The 24,671-nt window shown below is 45.6% G+C and overlaps 1 protein-coding gene across 1 annotated transcript in view; it reads right to left on the bottom strand.

The window, feature by feature from the left end:
* LOC146829304 (transmembrane 9 superfamily member 2-like) overlaps positions 1–24,671 on the bottom strand; it is a 669,393-nt gene that overhangs the window by 89,379 nt on the left and 555,343 nt on the right. Inside the window, exon 14 of the mRNA XM_085607971.1 lies at positions 1,585–1,736. Coding sequence (XP_085464097.1) covers positions 1,585–1,736 — 152 coding nt within the window. The remainder of the gene's footprint in view (positions 1–1,584; positions 1,737–24,671) is intronic.

Genomic DNA, 24,671 nt, shown 5'->3' with positions numbered 1-24,671 from the left:
TTTTGCCAGTCGGAATGAAATAGCTTTCAGACACAAGTAATAAAAATAAGTATTGAATAATTTGGACTATCTCCACCATTTGATGTAGGGTTTGCAAGGACTAGGTAGTGAAAAGCAGAGACGGATTACCACTTTCCGCAATAAAACTGAGGAGAAACTTTGTAAGGGAGGCACTGTCCATTTGTATTAGGAGCACATACAGCGCATAAACGTACTTCAGACGTAACAAATGGAGCAAATGGCAAGTAATCCATTATGACCGAGCAGTACAGCTCTGAAACCTTAAGAATACCTTCCTTGGCTGACTGCAACCTCATATGCAATAAAGTATGTTTTCAACGAGACAGAGAAGCTTGTCACATGCGTGCTGAGTACTTGTACATTATGGGCTGTATCTCTGCAATGCACATCAAAGAGAAACAGCACTTGTGCAACCAGCATTCCTGACTGCACTCAGGACTGTACCACCTGAAAGGGGAGTGTCTCTTGAAAACTGTTGAACATCTGAAGTGCTACCACAGCGGTGGTAGTAGCCCTGGGCACAACAAGAGAGGTATGCAGTGGAGGGACTTCGGACCTAGAAGACTCATGTCCAATCTGTAGGGTATTGGGAAGAACCAGGAACACTGGAAATAGGTTTGAAGTCCTTTAACCAGAGTGCGCGCGCGTGCACAACAATCTGACCAGATTCTGCAAATTGCAGTCAATAACAATTATGCTAAGCTGATCTTTTATGCCGTACTTTTAGCACGTAGGGATATTTGCAAACAGTGGGTATCAGAGGCTCCCCCAAGTTGTGCGGATTGGTTAAAATCCGTGAAAAATGTGGCCATGTTGGACATTTCAGATAAGGGGAAAAAGAGGTATGAATTTTGGACACCCTTCTTACGTTGGTTCGAGCGGTAAGTAAGAATGAAGATCTAGGGTCCAATGATTAAGCCTCTCACCACCTCGGCTGGCTCCATCCTCCATTGAGCAGTGAGGCTTGTGGAGTTTGGTGTGTATTGGAAGTAAAGGAGGATTGATGTCGCTAACCGAGGGCGTTTAAGATCAAATATAAGAGCAAATCCCCTTCTTGTTCCTTTCTTCAGAGAATGAGGTCTGGAACACTCTACGGTGGAAACGTTGGTAGAAAGGTGTAAAGGAGGCAAATGAGGAAAAAAAAAAAAAAACAATCTGACCTGACAACAGCAGACGGCAGAATCAAGGAATATACAAACACATGACAGGAATACAGAAAGCAATTACGGATATCAGAAGCATATTATGCTATTCACACATATACAGACTGCAATGCTACAATGAGCTGGTACATGGATTTTTACAATTGTTGTGTAATAATGCTGTTAGATTTCAAGAACTTTTTGCTCTAATAAAAGAATTTAGAAACTAAAAAGTAGACATCTTCAATTACACAACGGCTTTACAAGAACTTTTGCAATAGTCCGCACAAATTATTTCCTTCAAAGGGACTCATGGGCAACACTCTTATAAATACATCGAGCTTTAGTATTGTTAAAATTATGGAGGAAATAATACAATAAGGCCATTTTACAAAATGAATAGCCATTAAAACAGACTTACCATATGCTGTTCAGAATGAAAAACAGCTGAATAAAAATGCATCCAAAGGGTAGGATGCCCCCCATGAGGATACCCGGCAGCGGCTTTGTGAAAAAGGACTGCGTTTGAACTTGACGAGGAATCTGGTTTGTACGGACGGGATGTTCAACAGGCTGAAAAAGATGCAGCTTGTGAGCCTTGTACAACGAAAGGAAACACAGCAGAGCATTCTAGGGCATGTTTTATTGTGCACAGTACAATACCACTATGCTTGTGAACTCTCAGAATTGCATAAACGTGCTTTGAGATCTCCATATTAATTCGTTGCAGTCTGAACGTCTGAAGAAATTAAGACTGGAGTGGTGTAAAACAAAAGTGCAAATCATAACTTAAAATGCATACAATGAACTTTAACACAACTGAATGCAGTGAGATAAAAAACACAAGCAGATTTGATCTCGAATATAAGAAACATGCCCAAATATTTTTCTTTTAGACCGTATTAATAGTTTTCATAAACAAATAAAATCACAATAAACGATATGAGCGTCTGAGGCTGCTCTTAGCACTGTATTTATACACGCCCACCAAATCTAACCATATGTATTGGATAACAAACGAATTACGACTGACCTAAAAAAAAGATCCAGGTTCTTGCCGTATGAATATTGCTAGGCCTGGGCTTCTTTATTTAAAGGATTGTGGCTTCAGACAGATTCAGGGCGCTCTCAGATCGGAACCAGACTCACAAATTCAGCAAACTGACCCGAGAGTTCAAACATGTAGTGGACCGCATTCAAGCATGCCTCACAAATGGCTACACTGGTGCAAAAGTCTCTACCCACAGAGTCTGTGGTATCAAATCCGTGAACTTCGCTGTGCCTCTCCCATCCTGAAAGGCCTATGAAAGGATGGCATGAGCCTAGCCTGGGACAACTGGCAAGACTAGGGTAAGCAAGTCCCATAAGGCAAATGTTTAACTTCCTCCAAGGCAACTGGCATTCTCGGACAGCAACGTAGACAAGAAAATTCTCTTCCCATAGGACTCAATATGTTTGTATTCGCTGTCAGGATGAGTAGTGAAGAATGCATTTGAGTCCACCTTACTGGCTGAAGCCTGGACCACCAAGCTCTCAGTTGAGGGATGCTGGGTCAGAAAGGCAGAATCTCCAGATGCAAGGTAATGACATTGGGCAATCTGATGTTGACTTAGGGCCCCAAACAGGGCTTAGCCCAGGGTCTTAAGAGAGTGTCTGTTAGGGTCTCATTAAAGGAAAGCAAGAGCTCAGAACTAGTCTGACCTGGTTGATGCACCTCACATTACCTTTGTTTTACGTCCTGAGTGGGAAGCTTTAGATCGAAGGCTTCAGCAGCTTTTCGCATCACCATGGCAAATTATGCACTCTCCTCTTTATCAGGGCCGGAAGGGGAGAGCAAGCCATTGTCCGGAGGTGTCCAGTCCACTGGCATATTAGAGATCCTCCTATTCGTAGGCCTGAGCACATTCATCTCCAGTATCATTATCTGCATCAGTCCCAAAAAGAACATGCACATGCGGCGTTCTTTGAGGCAAGGGCACCATGTCAGTGTCAGAAGGATCACCTGTGTGCAAAGGCTAAAGCAACGTTGAGGGAGGCCTCGGTTGAGGTCGGCATGGCGCCGTCTCGGAGTCTGGCCGCATTATGGGTAGCCCAGCATCAACCGATCGCCCTCCAGCATAAGACATGGCACCAGGAGGGAGTTCAGTACAAAAGCTACTACAGACTCAGGAACAGATCCAGAGACCCAAATGGCACTAAGAGAGGACCGGTCAGCAAAGGTCCAGATAGGATGCCTCTCCGCTCTTTGGGGCACACAGGTGCACCTGAGGGAGCCGGTGTCATTTAAAAAATGTGTAGCATCGCATTCCTAAACTTCTGAGTTTATTGAAGAGTTGCCCTGGGCCTCTGACATTTGGGCTGGTGCAGGGTAGGTTTTGGAAATGGCTGCGCAGAGCGACTTGAGGTTTGGGTCTGGAAGACATGATGAAGCCTTCGTTCCCTCTCAAGAGATTGAGAGTGGTACAACAGGGCCATGTCCCACTTAAACATTTTTTGCTTCTTCAACTTGCCCAAAGACTTGGATCTCAACAACAACGTGTTGCGGGTTTGACTTCAGAAGTGGTACCAGGATCTTCCCAGTGATTTTGACCAATTTGGGGACTTCAGACGCTTGGTGATGAAGAGCTTTGCTATGCACTCCCGTATAACATTTGGTGCATTGAGATGCAGTTGCTGCAGGTCTTGGAGTCTTGATCCAACCCTAGACATCACAGGAAAACCAAGAGGGGATCAGTCACAATCATTTTCTTGTGGCAGTCCCCAGGCTTAAACCCTGTAGACTATGGAGGGGACAATGCCCTATCACACTGGAAGAAATTTGGAAAATATCTTTTTTTTAAATGCTTCAAAAAGAACAGTTTCAAAGAGACTGGGGTCACTCTGGATCAGTGTATGCTGATGCGGAAAGAAAGGCGATCGTTGCCTCTGGTTGCGAAGACCTGAATCAAGATCCACAGGAATGAAAGACAACCTTTAGGAAGAATTGGTTGGGCCTCCTTATCCTTAAGTGGCTTGCTATGAAGACGCAGAAAAACCGAAAACATGGATAGATGCGACAGGTGGTTTTGTTTCGGTCAAACTGAGATCCAATAAACTACCCTTATAGTGGGTTCTGCATACTCCCCTACTCGCCCTCAGCAAGACTTTCTGTCCTGTTCCTCTTTATCTTGCTTATTTAGGGACACAAGTAATACCTGGGGAGAGGGGTATAATGTGCTGAATCAGATTATAGCTAGAACAGGCTATTATGAGCACTGACATGATAGAGACAGAACTTTACTGCACGACCTGATGAAAGAAGACTCATTATTAGACCCATGGTGTCTGTAACAACCAAAGGATAAGAAATATGCATATCTCTCTCTAGCGCACAGACCTGAATTGAGATAGGATTTCTTCTCAAAAAACACTAACGTATTACCCAGGGTTTGTTAAAGTGACATAGATGTTAACAGAATTTCAGATCGTGCATCAGTTTATGCCACACTAGATCTCAGTATATTGAGCCATAGAATGTGTACAAGGAGGACAAGTGTGATCAAATACAAACTACCCAAGTAGAAACAGAATTTGCAAGACATGTTTAAATCACATTTGGATCTTAATTAATGTTCTGCCGCTTCATTAAGCTCCTCTGGGTGGCAGCAAAGTCTTATCTAAGAGGAATGCTAATGAGGGATGCAACTAAAGCTAGACTAGAAGTGGCCAATCAATGAGTGGCTTAGAAGCTGATATAGCGGTCTTACAGAAAAGATACAGACGGTGTCCTTCACCTGAGCTTCTTTAGACATTAACGACTAAGAAATATGAATTGAATACTCACTTCTCTACTGTACCTGGGAAAGCCTTACTCCATATCAAATGTAACCCCTACAAACACGAGGAGAAAGCAGGGAGGCTGCTAGCCCTGCAAATGAAACCGCATGAGGCGAGGTCAACCATCCCTGTAATCCAGGTCACTAGTGGCCGCATATTGAAGCATCCCAGGGGCATAACAAAAGATTTTGTGTAATATAGTACTTATTTAGTGTTTCATGTGTGATTCTGTATGCTCAATGTGAGTTTCCCTTGGCCTGTGTGTTTCTCTTTGATTAGCACCATGGAAATAGAATGTTACTGTTCTGTGGATAGCCAGTTGCACCCGACTCCTGCTCACTGATGGATGGGACATTATTTTCTCTGGATTAAACTTATTCCTATTTACATTGGATCTCTCCATGGATTTATTTACTTAATTTTACACTGGCGACGAGGATGATGAAACTAACTCTGCGTTTACAGCACGCAAATCCGATGGTAGTTTACGTCCGTGCATAGACTTGAGAGCTCTAAACAAGCAAGCCATTGTTGATAGGTACCCTATTCCCAAAATGTCTGAAATGCTCATGTTACTTAAAGACACAAGTGTTTTTTCTACTGTAGATCTTAAATCTGCATACCATCAGATTTTGTTAGATACGGATTCCAAATATTACACCGCCTTTATCACTTCATTTGGTACCTTCAGATTTGTTAGGTTACCTTCTGGTTTGGTTTCGGCAGCATCCGTCTTCCAAAGGGCGTTAGAAAATGTGTTACAAGATCTACCTGGAGTCAAAATCTATCAAGAGGACGTGTTAATCTTTGGAAGTAATGATGAAGAACATGACTTGAGAGTGAAGCAAGTGTTCGAGAGATTCATTCAGTTTAATCTCACTGTCAGACTAGACAAATGCAAATTCAAAAAGTCTTCAATTAATTACTTGGGGCATACTATTTCAGAGAAAGGAATAGAACCTAAACAAGAATTAATTGAAGCCATACATAACTTAGCCTCTCCTTCTAATAAAGATGAATTAATGAAATTCCTGGGTATGGCCGAATGCTACAGCAAATTTGTGCGTGGGTTTGCTGAAAAAAGTGTTAATATGAGGACCCTGTTATGCAAAGGGGTTGATTTTGTATGGTCTTCGCAATGCGAAGAAGAATTTAACAATTTAAAGGCACATTTAAAATACACCCCAAAGTTGAGATGTTTTGACTCTGCGTTGAAGACTGTTTTAATTACGGATGCAAGCATGAAGGGTCTTGGGGCGGTACTCCAGCAAGAAAAAGGTGATGAGGTGAACGTGATTCTATTTCTTTCTAGGAGTTTAAAAGGGGCAGAACTCAGGTGCTCTGTGATAGAAAGAGAAGCTCTAGCTGTATATTGGGATACCAAAAAATTAAAGAACTAAATTTGGGGTTCTAAGTTTAGTGTAAGGACAGACCACAAACCCTTATGCTAGGTTTTTAATAAAAAGGGTATTGATTCTATATCTAGTCGCATATCCAAACGGGTCGTGGCTCTTCAGGCTTATAATTTTGATGTCGAATACTTACCTGGTGCGAGAAATTGCATTGCGCATACCTTGTCGAGACTTGTATGTACTGAGTTGAATGAGTCAATCGTTGAAGATGACAAGGTGAATGAGTGGGTGTGTAACATTGAACACAATGGCATAAAAGAAGAGAAATGGAGAGAGTAGTGTAAGAATGACGATGTTATGAGAGAGTTATGCACTCTAATCAAAAAAGGGTGGAATAAAAAAGGAAATGGGGAATTAGAGAAATATTGGAATGTTAGAAATGAATTATCTGAAGTTGATGGCCTCATTTTCAGGGGGTCAAAACTTATTCCTCCTTCAGCTTTTCGTGGAGATTTGATTGAGTTAGCACACAATTGTGCAGTGGTATGTTGTCTAGGGGAGATGGCGCTCTAAGGGTGAGTTCACTCCTTATCCGTTTACAGACTACTATATTTTTTAATGGTGCTGAAAGGTATTTTCAATACAATAAAACAGTAACCCCAGCACACATTTCATATAATGGGATGACAGCTGTAGCAATAGTAAGTCATGAAAGACCAAGAACTCTTGAGAAATATTTTCTATTCTCCTTTATTCTTCTTTTTGGCTTCTTTTTATTTGAATACAGGTATACAGGTCGTACAAGGTGATTTGCCAACACGTGTTTCGTCGCCAATTGGGGACCCGTCAGAACACCTGAAGAAAGCTGACCGGCATGATGTACGACACCAGACCAGATTTGGGTTCTGACTGTTGATTTTAAAGGCACTAATAATTACCTACAGATCGTGTGGGTTGGAATTATCACCACACAAAAATAAGAACTATTTTACAGACAGCAGGAGCCTTGAAAAAGTCGCGGGCTAATCCCCAATTGGCTATATATAATGTGTGCTGGGGTTACTGTGAGTTAGCACACAAGGGTCACCAGGGAATGTCTAAAACAAAAGAGAGGTTGAGGCTCAATTACTGGTGGCCTGGGGTTGACCTTCAGGTTGAGCGTTCTATCAGGGAGTGTATACCTTGCGCTCTTAGTGAAAAACAGTCTGAAGCCTAGGGTGCAACCCATGGTTATCAGGGAGCACCCTGAAGGTCCATGGCAAGAATTAGCTTTGGACATATTAGGTCCAGTCACTGGTGATGGGGGTGAGACATATGTTTTTGTTTTGATCAACATGTATTCTAGGTGGCCAGAAATTAAGTTGACTAGATCTATCGATTCCAAACAGGTTATTTCTTTCTTAAAGGAAAGCTTTGCAAGAGAAGGTCTACCTGGTTGTTATTAACAGACAATGGTGTACAATTTGTGTCTGTTGAGATGGAAAAGTTTTTAGAAAAATGTTCAATAAAGCATAAAAGATGTTCGCTCTACCATCCGGAAACGAATGGCACGGTGGAACGCTTTGTTCATGTACTTAAAGAAACAATTTCTTTGTCAAAACAGAATGGTTTGGATTGGAAAAAAGAGTTAGACAAAAAGGTAGAAGTTTATAGGTTTTCTCCTCATGCCACGACAGGGAGTACCCCTTTTGACCTTCTTAAAGCAAGACATCCCAGCACTCTTGAGACGCCTTTCTGGGTCAATTATGTGGTTTCAAAAAAGGAGAATGTATCTGAGGATGGAGTTTGGAAACGTAAAGAAAAGGATAAGATTGAAGCACGCAAACAGAATTATGATCTCAAGAAAGCAGTTAAAACTACAGTCATGAATGTTGGTGACTTGGTTATGATCAAAGCTCCCCTTGGACGGAAGTCTTCTGGTTTGTTTCAAAAACCTCATAAGGTTATAAAAGCTTTTACCAATGCTATTAAGACTGAAGATTCTCGTATATGGAATCTCAATAGGGTTGTTGTTATCAAGAACTCTTCTCTCCTGGAAAATGGTTCCTTTGTCCATCCAACCTTTAACGAATCTTCTCTTCCACCCAGTCATCTTAAGGAGAGAAGTGCCAGAAACAAAACCATGCCTAAGAAATTCAAAGACTTCATTATGAATAAATAACTTTGGTTTTGTGGAAGGAAGGTATGTAATATAGTACTTATTTAGTTTTTCATGTGTGATTCTGTATGCTCAATGTGAGTTTCCCTTGGCCTGTGTGTTTCTCTTTAATTAGCACCATGGAGATAGAATGTTACTGTTCTGTGGATAGCCAGTTGCACCTGGCTCCTACTCACTGATGGATGGGAAATTATTTTCTCTGGATTAAACCTATTCCTATTTACATTGGATCTCTCTATGGATTTATTTACTTAATTTTACAGTTTGCATCTTTCGATACTAAATGGTATACTTCCAGTGCACTCAGCGATATCATCCAAAAAAGCTTGCTCATGGCCAACTTGCTTGTTTCCAACCTACCACATCACCTAAGGGAGAGCTAAATCATGAGATACAACAGATGTGATTGCGGAAGCTATTCAGTTCATTGCGACAGGCAAGACTAGGGAAAGGATGGCTACCAGCTCCTTAACAGTTCCCCTTATCGAAACATTTAGTGAAACCGAAGAAATTGGTTCTTTTCGCACAGAATTTAACAGATCCCACGTCTCCATGATAAACAAACCCGACAGAGATGAACAGTCTGTCCTATCTCCCTCCTAATGCAAAAATATTGGCGAAAGTACTGACCATAAGAGTAAATAAAGGGGTTCCACTTCTGATCCATAGGTACCAAGTGGGCTTTGTCCCAAACCGCTCCTTAGAGAACTATATGCAAACACTATTGAACTTACTTTGGCAGAGTAGACACATTGCTGGTAAGATGATTTTGAGCTATGTGTAGTTGCACAGCACAAAACTCACCCCGGAGCGCCACATCCTGGCGCAGTAGCAAAATCTTTATGGGCTGAGCGAGGGTCGGGGCTAGGTGAAGAACCCGGACTTCAGTGTCTTGAGGAAATGAAGAAATAAGGAGACTCGGATGGTCAGAAGATGGTCGTCTCCTTTAACACTGAAAAACCATTTGATTGCGCGGAGTTGGGCTATAACTTTCACATGTAGGAGTGCTTTCATCTGGGACAAACATTTATACTTATTGTCCTCAAGCTCTATCAGGACACCATGGCAAAGATAAACTGTCATCGCTTCTTCCAGCACCATCACAATTTACAGAGGTACCAGACGAGGTGCTCTCTGCTCTCTCTCACCGCTACTTTTTATACCACTGTTGAGATCCCTAGGATATCGCCATTAGTGTACCTCTCACTTTTCAAGGGAAGCATCCACCAGCAGGAGAATTCGAATTAATGCAAATATCTTACTTACACTAGCCAACCCCGATATGTCTACACCAGCCCCCTTGTAGGTCATTACCACTTTTTCTGGCTTCTTGTGCTCATTTAGACTAATAGTGAGGCTGTGCCAATGACACCAGCCACCACTTAACAAGCACTGACTGGTATACCTGTTCAAGGGAAAACTGAAATATCTGTGAATCCACGTCAGTAGGGATTGTGCGCTACGATAACAGACAATATACAGAAGATTCTAGACCAGATGACAATTTATTTAGGAGTAGGGTGAAATGGCAATTATCACTGTGGGGCAGAGTCCAAATGGTGAAGATGTTGGTTGCACCCTGATTTAATTATGTTTTTAGTGTGTGACCACTTGGAATATGAGCTTCTACTTCGAAACTCACAGAAGAGTCAAAAAGAAAATATGTTTGGAGCCCGACAGCACAGAGGCATGCAGTGGCGAGGCTTCAAGCAGCTATCACAGCAGGAGGATTGAGGCTGCCCCACATGAGAATCTATTATAGGGCCCAACACCTCAACCAATTGGTATATAATTTTAAGACTAATCTTGCGAGGCTTGACCTGACCACTGAACACGGGGGACATAGAGGAGCTACTGGACCCCGCAGATATCTGTCTGTATCCTCCGGCTCTATGGGATCCCACTTGTGCATCCCAACCACTGAACCTCCCGAACACATCCCAGGAGTTCAAAAATTAGAGGAGCCTGTCGCCAGCACAACACCCTGAGAACGGGGATCTGCTCAACGGTTGGGGCCTAGATGCTTGTACTTGGCGCTGCCCATGTGTGAGCTGAAGTCCCCGAGCACTCACCACTGGCCTCCTACGCTGACAATTACTGGCCTGGCCAGGGCACCTTTGGATGGGAGAAGCATTGTGTTGGGCCCCTGGGCCTGGTTGCCCTACTGGGCAGCCCCACGGCTTTAGCGCCTCTGCCGCACCTAGGGCCATTGGCGCATCGTTCCTCCCATTGTGCCCAGCCCACAGGGGCTTACATCGGTGGGGGCATCCCAGATCTAGTGTGGGCTGCGTCGGCATGAGAGGTGGTGTCCCCACCCCCGCCCCACTACCTCGTGCGGCCTCTTTGATAATTATCATGCCTTAGCGGTAGGGAAAAGTGCTGTGCTATATTCATTGCAGTGCCAGATAGCGTTGCACATTTGCTACTCCCCTCCTGCTTCATCTCTCCTGGCTTGTGGAGAAGTTGTGCCGTCAGGGTCGCCACTAAGGAGGAACTTGAGTCCTTGGAGCAGGACTGGGCCTCAGCTGCTCATGGGATTTTTGTTCTGCTCATTACACTCTGCTTCTCCCCACTAGCAACCGCTTTGACCCTTTGGCTCCCTGAGAGGGGGAGATTGTTGCGCTTGGTGCTATTGCTCGCTTGCGACCTGATCAAAAGTTAAGTGTTAGCTGTTCCCCATTCCCCTCCACTCCTAAAATGGAACAGATTACGACCATGTCAGGAGACTGCGTCATCATAAACCAAGAAATTTAACACCCACATTCACCCAGACTAGAGGGAACAATGAGACTAGATGGACGCCCCGGACTCCTTGCAGGTATTTTAAGCAACACCACACTTAATTACCATGGATTCCAATGTTTTGGGAGATGATCAGATGTCCAAAGAACCCTTCTTGGTTGGAGCACCTCTTCTGAGGACCGCCGGACAGTTGTTTCCTTATTCAACATACCTGCATACAACTGTTTACCCCACATGCTACACTGGCTTTTCTGTGGGCCCAGCGGTCTCTCGTCGCTACGGCCAAATCCCGGTACTTTCCCCTTGGAGAGACTGAAGTGATTTTGTTCAGTTTTATGTCCTTCTTGCATTTGTTGGACGGCCATGTTTTTTTTCTGTCCTATGAATGTTTTAAACATCCATTTAGTACTCTGTAGCTACTTGCTTTTCTTTGCCGCAGTTCGCCCTCAACTTTTTTCACCACTGTGCATAGCACATACTCTTCACGTTCAACCCTCGCCTCAGAGACCCCGCCAGATACTTAATCTACACAGTTCGTTGACACATACAACTTGATTACATGTAATATGTCAGACTCCTGTACTCCCTGAAAAAGCGCTCTAAGGTTCATGTGGCGGTTCATGTGGCACTACTTCACTTGCAGGCACACATCGTCTTTTTTGCAAAAAAAAAAACACCTAATGACTGTGGACCTACCCAGACTAAAGTCAAAACGAAGAGGTCAGGTGTCCCGTTCGCGTTTCTCTACCTATATTCGAGGGACTCTGCTATGGGTCAGAGCAGGGGCCCCTTTAAAGTGGATAGGGCACACATTGATGCTGGAAGGCATTTTCTTACAAGTCAGGAACACTCTCAAAGGGCCACCCACTAAACTTAGAGGTCATCTATGCCCTGAACATCGACCAGCTGGCCTTCTGGTCATGATTGACCACCATTCTCGTCGACTGGCCTAAGGTCCCATGTTTCTTTAGAAAGGATTTAAATGACGTACTCGATGCTTATCTTGACCAATCGACACCACCACTTTCACAATCCCCTCTGATGCTTAACTCCCTCAGCAATGGCTGGCTCACTGGGATTTGGATGAAACATGGTGCCTTAAACACTCAGCACGTCTAAAGTTGTACTTGTATTCCCCAATCCGCAAATTGAACTCACGTCTGGACAGATACCTTTGCTTCCTGCCTCTCCACGCGAAGGTACTTGCCACAGTCTACAGCCCCTAAGTCTTATCTGACAATAATATCTTGGTCACGACAGTAACCCAGGGGAGCCGGCCTTCCCCAAACCCCACTTGGAGACGTGCAGTCTCAATGGTGGAAGATGCAGTGTTCCGTCAGACACTGCTTGACTATATAGATACCTTCTTCAAAGAAAATGCAGGGACTTACTCCTCTACTTCGATCTAATTGGAAACTTTTATGGTGGTCACAAGGGGGTTCTGAATTAAAACCATGGTAGGTGTCAGCAGAGTTATTTTACAGGACATTGCAGTGGCGAAAGCTTCTCTACTGGAGTTGGACTGGGCCAGGTTAACATCGCTGGCAAAATCAGATGAGCTGCAGGCGGCACAGACCGCATTCTTTGTTGGGGTAACTCTGCTCCACTACCATGATCACACAGACTATCTCTCTAGAACCCAGAACAAAGGAGACAAGCCTAGCTGCCTTCTGGCACAACTCGTTACACCTTGTCAGGTTGACTCTACCCCGCTTCCCATAACTCACCATTCAGGGAAGCTGCTCATACCTAGCAAGCCAACAATACTGCCTTTTATGCCTATAACAGTAAACTGTATTATGCCCCACCGTTGACATCAGATGTTATGTTTGGTAACTTTGCCGCTCATATCCACCGTAGTCATTTTTCCCCAATTGGCCCGAACAATCCTATACGAACCTATTACAACTCAAGAGATACAATCAATCCTGAGGGACCTGCCTTGTGGGAATTTCCCAGGGACGGACGGCTTACCGGTCTAATTTTATGCTCAGTTTGCTCATATCCTGGCACCCAAACTGGCGATACTATACAACGCTGTTTACGTATCTGGTTCCACCGACCCTCAATGCAGCACTTATTTACACTTTACTGAAAGCACATTAGACCCGATGAACTTGGCGTCGTACTGCCCATTATCCTTTTTGAATACTGACCATTAGATCTTAAAATTCCTAGCTTGTTGTCTACTTTCAGCAATAATCCATGAGGACCAGGCATGTTTTGTATTGGGTTGTAACACCTCCATTAATCTTCGTATAGTTTGGCATATTTAAGGAGAATCTCCAGTTCAATTTCCCAATGCCATCTATAAAGCATTGGATCTGGAGAAAACCTTCAATTCCCTGCATTGGGTTTAAATGCTCAAAGTGCTTTATTAATTTGTGATATGCCCTTATGGGAGGAAATGGATTAGAATCTTATATTCTGCCCCATCGGCACAAGTTATGCCTGGGAAACATATTACTGGTCTGTGCACAGATCAAACCGACAGGGCTGCCCCCATTTACTGTTATTATTTGCCATGGCCATACAGTCCTTAGGCAGCACGCCTACGACTGCTTGGAGCAACCTGGAAGATACATACAGGTCCAGGGCACAACACAAGTAGTATCCTTAAATGCCGATTACTTTTTGTACGTTCAGGGTGCGAACGCCAACAGGTCTACTATGACTTCGGTATAAGCTGATTTTCCGACCCTTAAAGTGATTTGGGCCAAGTCCTGTATTTGTTTCCTCTACAACAAGGCAGCAGGCTACCCCTCCAGCCGCAGTTGGACTCCAAATTACAATATGAAACATTTAGATCTATTTTTGGGGGCAAGGGGGATGGGGAGCGGGGAAGCATATACCACTCTGCAGTAGATTAATGCAATGGAAACCTGCGCAAAGTGATGCAAGAGCTAGATAACCTTTTGGTCCTCTTTACCCCCATCTGTGATAGGTCGGGTACTGTTAGTGAAAATTGCAGTTCTACCTCGTTTTCTATATTATTTTGCCAACCTTCTCCACATCCTGTGTTCCTTCTTTAATCAACTAGATTAATTTCTGACTACATTGATCTGGGGGATGGCGTGTGGCCCTCAACACGCTAAACCTTACAGCGAATGCGGGGGCTGGCCCTTCCGGATTTTGAAAGCTATTACTTACCTGTGCTGCTGCAATGGACAGTTCACTGGCTCTCCAGGCACTCCCTATATTAAACGGGGATGTCTAGGGCGGATTTCAAAGACGGATTGTTACCTACTGTTCCACTACACCCGCCTTGATTTGCAGGCTAAGGGCCTACACAGCTTAGCCAGAACCAATAAGCTAACTGGCTCAGTAACACGCTTTGCCCCTGCCATTCCCCTATTGGGTCTTCCTATCAAAACAAAATAACTAAGACAGGGACACTTGCAATCCTGGCATACCACCAGACTCTGCAATGGAGACTTATTTCATAATAGCGAGATGATGAACTTTCAAACCTTGGTAGCGGATTATGGCCTCCCCGTCGGACAATTTCATCCATATGAATACCTCAAACAATCGTTTCACACTTTTCTGTACTTGCCATATTATACCTTGAAAACACAAAGTATGCCAGACACTTAACATAGCAGAAAATGGAGTAAGTTAATAAAATGGTTCTACAGGGTGTTCCTACAACAGGATGATAGATACAGAACACCCATCAGAACTACCTGGGAAGCAGAGCCAGTTAAATATTCCATGACAAAGACTGGCACAAAGTGCTGGAAAATCCTCCTGGTATATCTAGTGAGTCACAATTGAAATACATTCAATCTAATATTCTAAATAAAGCCTAGCTCACACCAGTACAGATCAACAACACATTTCTGAGGTCAAGGCAGGTTGCCCCTCTGTTCCTCCTTAATGCAGACCATCTTCACATGCTTTAGGCCTATTGATCACGAATATTAGGCATCTTGACCATTAATACCAGCCTCCCTTTCATTAACTCCCCTGAAGGGGTGTTTTTGGGACTCTTCCTTAGCCCTAAACTTGAGATCCACGATTAAATTCCTGGACTTGGCCCTCCTCCTGGTGAGCAAACTATCACAATGGACTGAAAACAATCCTTCGACCCTGCCATAGCAACTGGGGCTCAATATGTAATCTCCTGGAGGCAAGCTGGAAGCACCATGCTTCATAAAGAGGAAGGAGCAAGCCTGGGGAAATACTTTTTTGCCCAGTCTTTTTTTTTTTTAATTCTTTTTATTGAAACAACAACTTGCCACTCATGATGAAAGATTTAACATCATAATAGTTCGATGAGATGTCAGTATAATGGTGGATAGTGCACATTTATCATACAGTTGTTGGTTTCCCTCAGTTCACACCACCGCCCTCTCCTCTCAATCATCCAGCTATATTGCTTCTTGGTCTAGTCTATCAACCGGTCTGCACAGCATCATTCGATATTCATTTCAGTTCCCTCAAACCTTAGTCCATTTTTGTGGGCAGTCACTACTCTTATAGACCACTCTCTGCGCAAGTCCATATCTGCCTTCCATTCACTCAAAGTCTGGCCCGCCACTGCCCTCCACCTTTGCGTGATGTTATGCTTTGCAACCATAAATCCCAATGTTATACATAAGTGCTTGCTATTGGTGAGGTTCGAGTCTCCCCAGATATTCAGCAGACACCATCTTGGTGATTTGGTCTCCTCCACCTTATATACATCTCTCATGTTGGTCAGTATTGCTGCCCAGTAATCCTGAAACGTTGATCAATCCCATATCATGTGGAAGAAGGTACCATCCTGTCCACATCACCTAGGGCAAAGCGGCGTATCCATTATTCCCATTTTCACCAAGGTGGTATATGCGCAGTAGACTCTGTGTAGAATCTTAATTTGCACTAACCTAAAACGCAGGTGCATGACCACCTCTCTGGGAGAGGCCGTTGCTTCCAGCCAATTCTCATCTACGAGGGTGCCAAGGTCTCCCTCCCACCGAGTCCTAAGAGCTAACAGGGGTCTGGAGCGTGGCTTTTAATTGTGCGGTACACTAGGGGGTCGTTTTTTTGTCTAAGTAGTCATCTAGAAGTCTGTCCTCCAGTGGAGAAACTGCGGGTAACACCGTCCCCTTAGGTATTGCCGCTTTCAATGCATGGGTAATCTGGAGGTATCTAAAGGTTTCAGACTGCGAAAAAAGGTGGGCCCTCTGCAGGGCCGATATTTAATGTCTCCTCCCTCCCAGAAGTCACCCACCCTGGAAATCCCAATCATGTCCCATCTGTAAAAGCCTATGTCAAACCCAGCTTCTTAGAATCCGACAACAGAGTCATTAGGGTGATTTTGTTTTGCCAACCGAGAGCCTTTGTTCCCTCCAGCCAGATTTGAAGGATGGTTGAGGTCGGCATGTGTAAGGTGTCCACCGATTTCCCCCCATAGAGTGCTCTAAGATGGCCACCTGGCTTCATATTATGATGATCCATTCTGTATTCAGGATCGTCCAGGGGTCTATGTACCCGGTGGTTGATTACAGTGAGCTGGGCCGCCCAGTAGTAACCCCAAAGGGAGGGGAGCGCTATCCCACCATCATACCATCCCCTGGTTAATTCTGCTAGGGAGATTCGCAACGCACCTCCATCCCATAATAATTGCTGCACTGCAGCGTCTATTAGTTGAAAGTAGGGTGGGGGCATCACACAGGGTGTGTTGTGAAGTACATCTGGAAAATGCCATCATTTTGAAAAGAGCTGCTCTATCCAGAAGGGACAGTGGCAGTGAACGCCAATGCAGGATGTCGTTTTTCAGGCAGTATAATGGGGCACTAGATTTTGCTCATAGAAGATTGTGGGATCTCTAGTAACATATATCCCCACCGGAACTCCTTTGGATCTATACAGATCTTATACTTCCTGGGGAGACTGGGTGAGTTTCCTGCTAGGACGAATATCACAGACTTCTCCCTGTTAATGGTGTAACCCGAATATTTGCGGAATAGGTCAAATATAAGCAACATTCTTTGGTGCGTGGTATCGGGGTTCGCCACATACATTAGAATATTATCGGCGTAGAGGGAAATTTTATCTACCCACTCTGGCATCCATCACAGTCCCTGGATCTTGGGATCTTCATGGATCCATACTGCCAGGGGTTCCAATAGGCGAATAGTAGGGGGTATAGAGGACATTCCTGCCTCGTCCCTCTCTGCAGCGTAAAGAACCTGGATACATTCCCGTTCACCGAGACCTGCGCCAAGGGCTCCAAGTATAGAAGCTTAATCCACTTTAGAAATTGCAGTCCAAGACCCAGTCTTTCTAGAACTTCATATAAAAATGGCCACTCCACCATATCAAACGCCATGCGGGCGTCTAAAGATACCACAAGCGCCTCTTCCTGGATCGTCACCACTCTACCTATAACTCCATGCCGTATTTCGATCTGGCATAAAGCCAGACTGATCAGGGTGGACTAAAGATTGCACCACAGGAGTCAGATGGGTTGCAAGTAATTTGGCCAGGATTTTTACTTCTGCGTTTAAAAGGGAGATGGGCCTATATGAGCCGCATTCACTGGGGGTTTACCTTCTTTTTGGATCACCACGATGTTACCTATTTTTTTAACTCTTGGGAGCCTCCCTTTATCACAGCTATGGTTAAACATATACTTTAGAAGGGGTGTTATTTTAGTAGCGGTTAATTTGTACAGCTCAATTGGCAGGACGTTGTGGCTGCCAGCTTTGCCGGGTTTTAGGACCTGAATCGCCCAAGTTATCTCGGCCTCCGTCAGGTCCTTTTCCAGTCGGTCTCGGTCTCTGGAGAGTAGCTAGCTAGCTAGCAACTCTCGTAAATCTGAAACTCTGAAGTGGTGGAGGCCAATGTGTAAGGATGCTCATAGTAGTCAGCAAACGTGTCAGCTATTTGTCTCCCTCCCCGAACTATGGCGCCATCTCTTCTTTTTACCTCAAGTACCCATCTTGAGGGCGTTGCCCTCTTATCTAGACACACCAAGAGCTTGCCTACTCCATTCCCCACATTGTAGAGGTTACATTGTGTCACCTGTTATCTGCCTTTCGCTGTCTCCTCAGCCACCGCCTTAAATTCAGCCCTTTTGAGCGCCAGACGGTGTCTCACCCGATCGTCATTGTCAATGACCAGAAGGGTCTCCAGCTCCTGGAGGTCCCGTTCCAACATATCCAGCTACAAGCGCTTGTCCTTTTTTTGCCCGCCATTAATGAGATGCCCTGCCCACTGATCACTGTTTTATACGTCTCCCAGAGAATACATGCTGAATCTATTGTTCCCGTATTTTCAGTGATATACTGATTTGTTGCTTCTTGACCTGAAGAGGGGGATTTGGAAATACCAGGAACTTATCCCACCCTTGCGTGGCTGGCGTATTTCATCAATTTCATATTCATCCACAGACTGAGGAATGATCGGAGATTCCACGGGTCAGGTGATGGGCACTTCGAAAGTGGGGCATCTGATGGGCCAGGGTGAAGAGGTTATCAATTTGTGACAGACTACCATGCACTCCCGAGAGATATGTATACTGCTGCAAGTTGGGGTTAAGGCCTCTACAAATGTCCTGTAGGCCCATTGCCAACAAGAAATGTGCCCCCTCCCCCCGATCACCACTCTGCACTCCGGGAGTTTCAGGAGTAGTGTCCCTAGTTCCGAAAACACCAGAGACTGCTGCCTGGGAGGGATATAGATCGAGATTATATTAAAGGGTTGACCTTCCCAGCTGCCAAAGACTGCAACCAAGCGTCCCTGCAGATCACTCATAATCTTTTGGTTTGTGAAGGGGAATTAAGTGCGCATCAAAATACCCTCTTCTCTAGAGTCTCTAGTGTAACCCGAATGTGCACTTAATTTGTACCCTATCTATTAAATGCTCCATAATGTGTTCCCTGGATATGTGTTTCCTGCAGGAGGGCCACATCTTGTGCATGTCGCTTCAGATGTTGTAGGACTATTCCTCTCTTTATTTTGTACCCTAGACCGTTTACGTTCCAGGAAAGTATCTTGAACCTATTATTTATATTCAGGGATGATATGCTACCTGACATTGTGAGGCTGACTAAGGGCAGAGACCTCTCTGACCAACTTGTAGAGCACCCATAAGCATAGAGCCGCGCCCATCTGCCCAAGGGATTTAGGAACTCATGAGTGCATGGGGCAGCAAGCCATCGGTTCCAGTATGTCATCAAAACAATTAACATGAGTGGCAGTAACACAATCAAACAGCTCAAAATCACCCCCAGCATATTCCCCCCTCCCTGCACTTCGGGCATTAAACTACCCGCCTACCCAACTATTCAGAAAGCCATCAAACCCAAAACAAAGTTTTAACATTTAGGAACTAATACCCTCGCCTCCCCCATCTGCCACCCCACATTATGGGCCAGATGTATCTAGAAATGCTTTTGCGATTCTGAAATAGTGAATTTTACTGATTCGCTATTTTGGAACCGCAAAATGCAATATATGTAGGAATCGCAATCTTTTGCGATTCCTTAACATTCCCTAATAGTGAATCGCAAATTGCAATTCGCTAGTAGGGAATGCATTCCCATTCATTCTAATGGGACTACAGGTCCATAAGAATGAATGGGAATGCATTCGCAAATTGCGATTACCCATCCCCATTTCAGATTCTCCTCGTAGGTGCCATAGTATAGATTTGAGAGTGTTCAGGTATAGTCTAGAGGTCTCCCCAAATATTTGCATTATGCGGAGCAGCCAAGGTCCCGTTCAATATGGCTCTACGAGAAAGAAGAGAACGTCTTCCGCATATAGGGAGATCCGGTCTGTAATCCCTTGCAGCCACTCGAATGCCTTGACCTGTGCATCAATTCTAACCCAGGAGGCCAAGGTCTCCATGGCCAACGCAAATAAATATGGGGATGGGGGCATCCCTGGCGGGTACCAAGTCTTATAGAAAAGGGGGCCGAGACTGCACCTACCACTTTAACCGAAGCAGTAAGATCAGTATAAAGCAGCCGGACGTACGAGAGAAACCGGGTCCCAAGATTCAGTCGCGACAAAAGGGCAAACAGATATGTCCAACTCAACTAATCAAATGCCCTGTCTATGGTAGCCAGCAAAAATGCTGCCGGGCCTTCTAGATGGTCAACTGCCGCCACTGCATTATGAGCACACCGAAAGTTATGGCGAGTGGCCCGATGGGGCATTAAACCTGCCTGGTCCGGGTGTAACAGATCTGCCATATGCGGCAGGAGACAATTTGCCAGAGCGTTGGCCAATAATTTGGCCTCAACATTTACAAGGGAAATAGGGCGATAAGATCCAAGGTGATCGGTGGGCCTGCTGGGCTCAAGAAATACCTCTATTTTGGCATGTCACCAATCAGGTGGGAGACTGCCCTCTTGAAGTGCTTCATCTACTACTGCTAGATAATGGGTTGTAAGCTGGGATTGAAAGATCTTGTAGAATTCGCACGGGAAGCCGTTGGGGCCCGGTGCTTTAGCCGTGGGCAGGTCCACCAGAGCGGCCCCCTAGTTCTTCAATCGTCAGAAGGGCATCTGAGTATGCGCGTGCTGAGTCAGTGAGGGTCTATGGAGGCAGATCGTCCAGAAAGCGCTGTACCGTGAAGTCTGGCAGGACATCGTGGGGAGCATACAGTTCCGTATAATAGGCTGCAAAACTTGATGCAATTTGGGCAGGATCAGTGAGAATTTGACCATCTACACCTGGAACACAGGGCGTAGTTGGTGGGTGAAGTGTAGCTTTACACAGATGGTGTAAGAGAGAACTTGACTTATCTCCCCACTGATATACTCTGCCGCGTGAGGCCAACCACGCCTGTCTGGCCTCATCCCGCAACATACTAGTATATGTTTGTTGTAACTGAAGCAGTTGGTGACGTACCTGTCTTCCATCCTCCTCCCTACTGCGTTTTTCTATATCAAGAAGCTCTGTGTCTGGAGCAGTGTCTCCCAGCGTTTCCTACACCTGGCCGTACAGAAGGAGATCTCTACTCCCCTAATGGTTGGCTTCATGGCCTCCCAAATAGTCTCGGCCGAATCTACAGTGCCTAGATTAAGATTAAAGTAATCTGGGATAGCCTGATGCATATGTGTTTTGTATTATAGGTCGTGTAGATGCCACGTAGACATGCGCCTGCGGAAGAGAGGGCGTGCTATCTCTAACCGCAACTCCAACAGGGAAGTGGTCAGACAAACCCCATGACAGCATGTCTGTCAACGCAATCCTGTAATAATAGCTGATAGGTATGAAAATATAGTCGAAGGGGGAAAGCGAATCATAGACAGTAGAGTAATATGTGAAGCTCTGTGTGGTCGGGTGAAGGTGTCGCTAGGTGTCCATCCAACCCATGGCATTTACAAGTGTCTGTAGTAGTGTTTCTTGTATTGTCCCCACCCCTCCTTGTGGTGGCCACCTATCTTGGGTTTGGCTCGCGACATCATTCCGCTCACCGCCTATTACTGAGAGGCCGTAAGGTGTTTCCAGCATAATACCGGTCAAGCATTCTATAAATGTGTCAGACATTGGAGGGGGTGCATATATACTGCCTATTGTAATTTGTTCACCATGTATCGTGCCAGTGATAATGACATATCGTAGCCTGGAGGTGAGACCAAGACCTAGTGTGTGAATATAGGACTCTCCGGTGAATCAGAACCGCAACCCTACACGAACCTCTTGCAAACCCAGCATGAAAAACCAGACTGTATCCAAAGCAAGAAAGACATGGCGCCTTAGTGCCAAGAAGGTGAGTCTCTTGTAGTAATAGGATTTCTACCGAAATACGTTTGGCTTGGCGAAGCCGAGCACCCCTCTTTATCTTATCTAGCGCTCCCCAGACATTCCAAAAAACTATTTTCAGTCTATTACCTATTCCCACCATAGTGCTGAGGAGGAAGCTTAACAATAGGATATGGCTTGGTGTTGGATGTGTTGGTACAGAGTGTAGAATATAGCATAGCACATTTAATCAAACTAAACAACCCCATTCCCTCACCCTCATTCCCACCCCAATACCTCAAAACAGTTGAAGCATCTGTTGCAGCGAAGTCCCACATCAATGGATCCCCATTGAACTATCCCTGCTGTAGGTAAAGTTCTCAGATACTGAGAAAAGAGTTATTGAATGTGTGTGTGGGGGGGGGGGGTGAGAAGTCTCTTGCGCGCCCCCATGTTCTGCCATCAGCCAAGTATAGATATCTTCCAACACGGTATTCACTAGTCCGGCTGTGATGGGGGCGATTCATGTCGGGACACTGTTTCCCGGGATCGGTCTTGTATCTTGGAGTGTTGTCTCGATCATGACATATGCGTAGATTTCTCCTTAAGCTAAGCATGCTTATGAGCCGTTTCTCCTGATGATGATTCAGACTCAAATCGCAGCGGAGTGTGTGGCTTGAGCTTCTCCCTTACCAGCTTCCTCTGGAGTATCGAAGAATATGGATTTTGATTGGTATAGGACTCTCAGCTGGGCTGGGAACAACAAAGCGTACTGAATTTTAAGATCTTGAAGTCGGGCCTTAGCGGCTGTGAAAGATTGCTGGTGCTGCTGCACCATTTTAGTATAGTCCGGAAAGAAAAGGATATGATGCGAGTCATGATGCAGCTTGCCCACCAAGCTTGCTTGCATTAGGATCGTATCTCAATGATGAAAATTCAAGAATCTGGCAATGATCAGTTGCGGCCTTGATCCCAGTGGGGGCTTTTGCGTCAGGGCACGGTGTGCTCGCTTGATGATGAAGCACTGGGACAGCGAATCCAGAGGGAGCCACCCAGTCAACCAGGCCGTGAAGAACTGCTCCACTCTACTGCCCTTGCCGCCCTCCGGAAAACCAACAAATCAAAGAGTGATCCTACGGGCTCTAACTTCGGCATCTTCCACCCTAGTCGCATGGCCCTTCGTAACGGATTCCAGCGAGGATACTCTCTTTTGGAGAAATGTGATCGTGTCTTCCTCGGTCGAGATCTTGGTTTCTGCCTCCGTTATACTCTCAACCGTTTTTCGTAAATCCTGACGGATTAACATAACATCCAACCCCACTGCCCCTATTTTGGCCTCCAGTGCATCTCAGGATTGGGTTATGGCAGCCAATAGTGTAGCATTATCTGAAGTAGCAGAGGCCAGGCCAGGTCAGTCTGGTCGATGGCCTGGGCCCCAGCACCCGTATATTTATCCATTGTGCTCTGCCGCATGCCTTGAGGCTTTTCCCGAGTCATCTTGTGTGATCGTATTAAGGCCTTGCAAGGCAGACCCTCAACCCTTAAGTTTTCAGCTTGTAGAACAGTATGGTCTGGACCGGGTCCGCTACAACAGAGGTGCTGAAAGGAGGAGGGGGATGTTTTCACATTAGTCGGTCCCGGAGCTAGGTAGGTTCTTCTGTAATGCAGGTTAAGAGGCCGGTGAAAAGGCGGTGGACACACAGACCGCACCAAGACCTAGTCTAGCCGCCTCCGTAAGTCCACACCTCTCCACCCCCCTAATGGGTGCCTCTGTGTAACCATATGTCACTGTGCCCATGGACTTAAACAAAGAGTGTTCCCCACTGGTGGGTAGAGGGTATCAGCCAGTTGCACCCACCAGAGTCTACCTCTAAGACCCAGAATCCTGCGTAATGCTGTCACATGTATGTCTCTGGTAGGACCCACATCTCCCTGCAGGTCGCCCAACTCTACTCAGGAGATGTCCAACTCCCCCGGGGCCGCACAGTGCCAGGACACTAGCCGCCGAGATACGGTGGGGCGGGGGACCAAGACCGATGGCTCACGGCTGCCGAACAGCCACTATGGACGCGTTGGGCTCGGCCAGGCACACTCATCCAGTTTCACGCCACAGGACAAGGGACGCCTCCCTGGCCCATTTACAGCGACCAATCCTCCCGGTCCCAGGCCCCTCAAATCCCTGTTGTGGCCTCGCACCACCATATTCAACAATATTAGAGACAAGCATGGGCCACTATTAACAGGAGGACCATCTATCTATTATCCTCACACTGGAGTTGGCACACCCACAAAAAATGTATTTTTTTATTTATTTATGGATTTATAAAGCGCATGGCTACCCTAGGGCTTCCCAGCGCTCGAGAGACATGGGCAAAACTTCAGGGGGAAAAGACTGCAGGTAGATATTACTGAGGGAAGGGCCAGGCCTTGAGCATTTTCCTGAATTGAGTCAGGGACTTCGGCAGACAACCGGCAACCTCTTAGCAGCACCTACCTGGGCACACGAACAGGCAGGCATCCTTGGCTCCATCGCGCTGTATCTCCCCTGCCGCCTACCGACAGAGGCCGCTGTAGGGGGAGACTACAGCTACCGGCATCCTCATTGTACCGCCCACTTCCGGCGGAAAGCGCGCCCGGAGGCGCTACTTCATCAGCGGCTCCCTCGGTGGAGCGGGGGGACTTTGGCAGACAACCGGCAACCTCTTAGCAGCACCTACCTGGGCACACGAACAGGCAGGCATCCTTGGCTCC

Source organism: Triturus cristatus, chromosome 5_2, assembly GCF_964204655.1.
Source record: "Triturus cristatus chromosome 5_2, aTriCri1.1, whole genome shotgun sequence".
In the NCBI taxonomy this organism is placed as follows: domain Eukaryota; kingdom Metazoa; phylum Chordata; class Amphibia; order Caudata; family Salamandridae; genus Triturus; species Triturus cristatus.
This window is presented reverse-complemented; position numbering and strand designations above follow the sequence as displayed.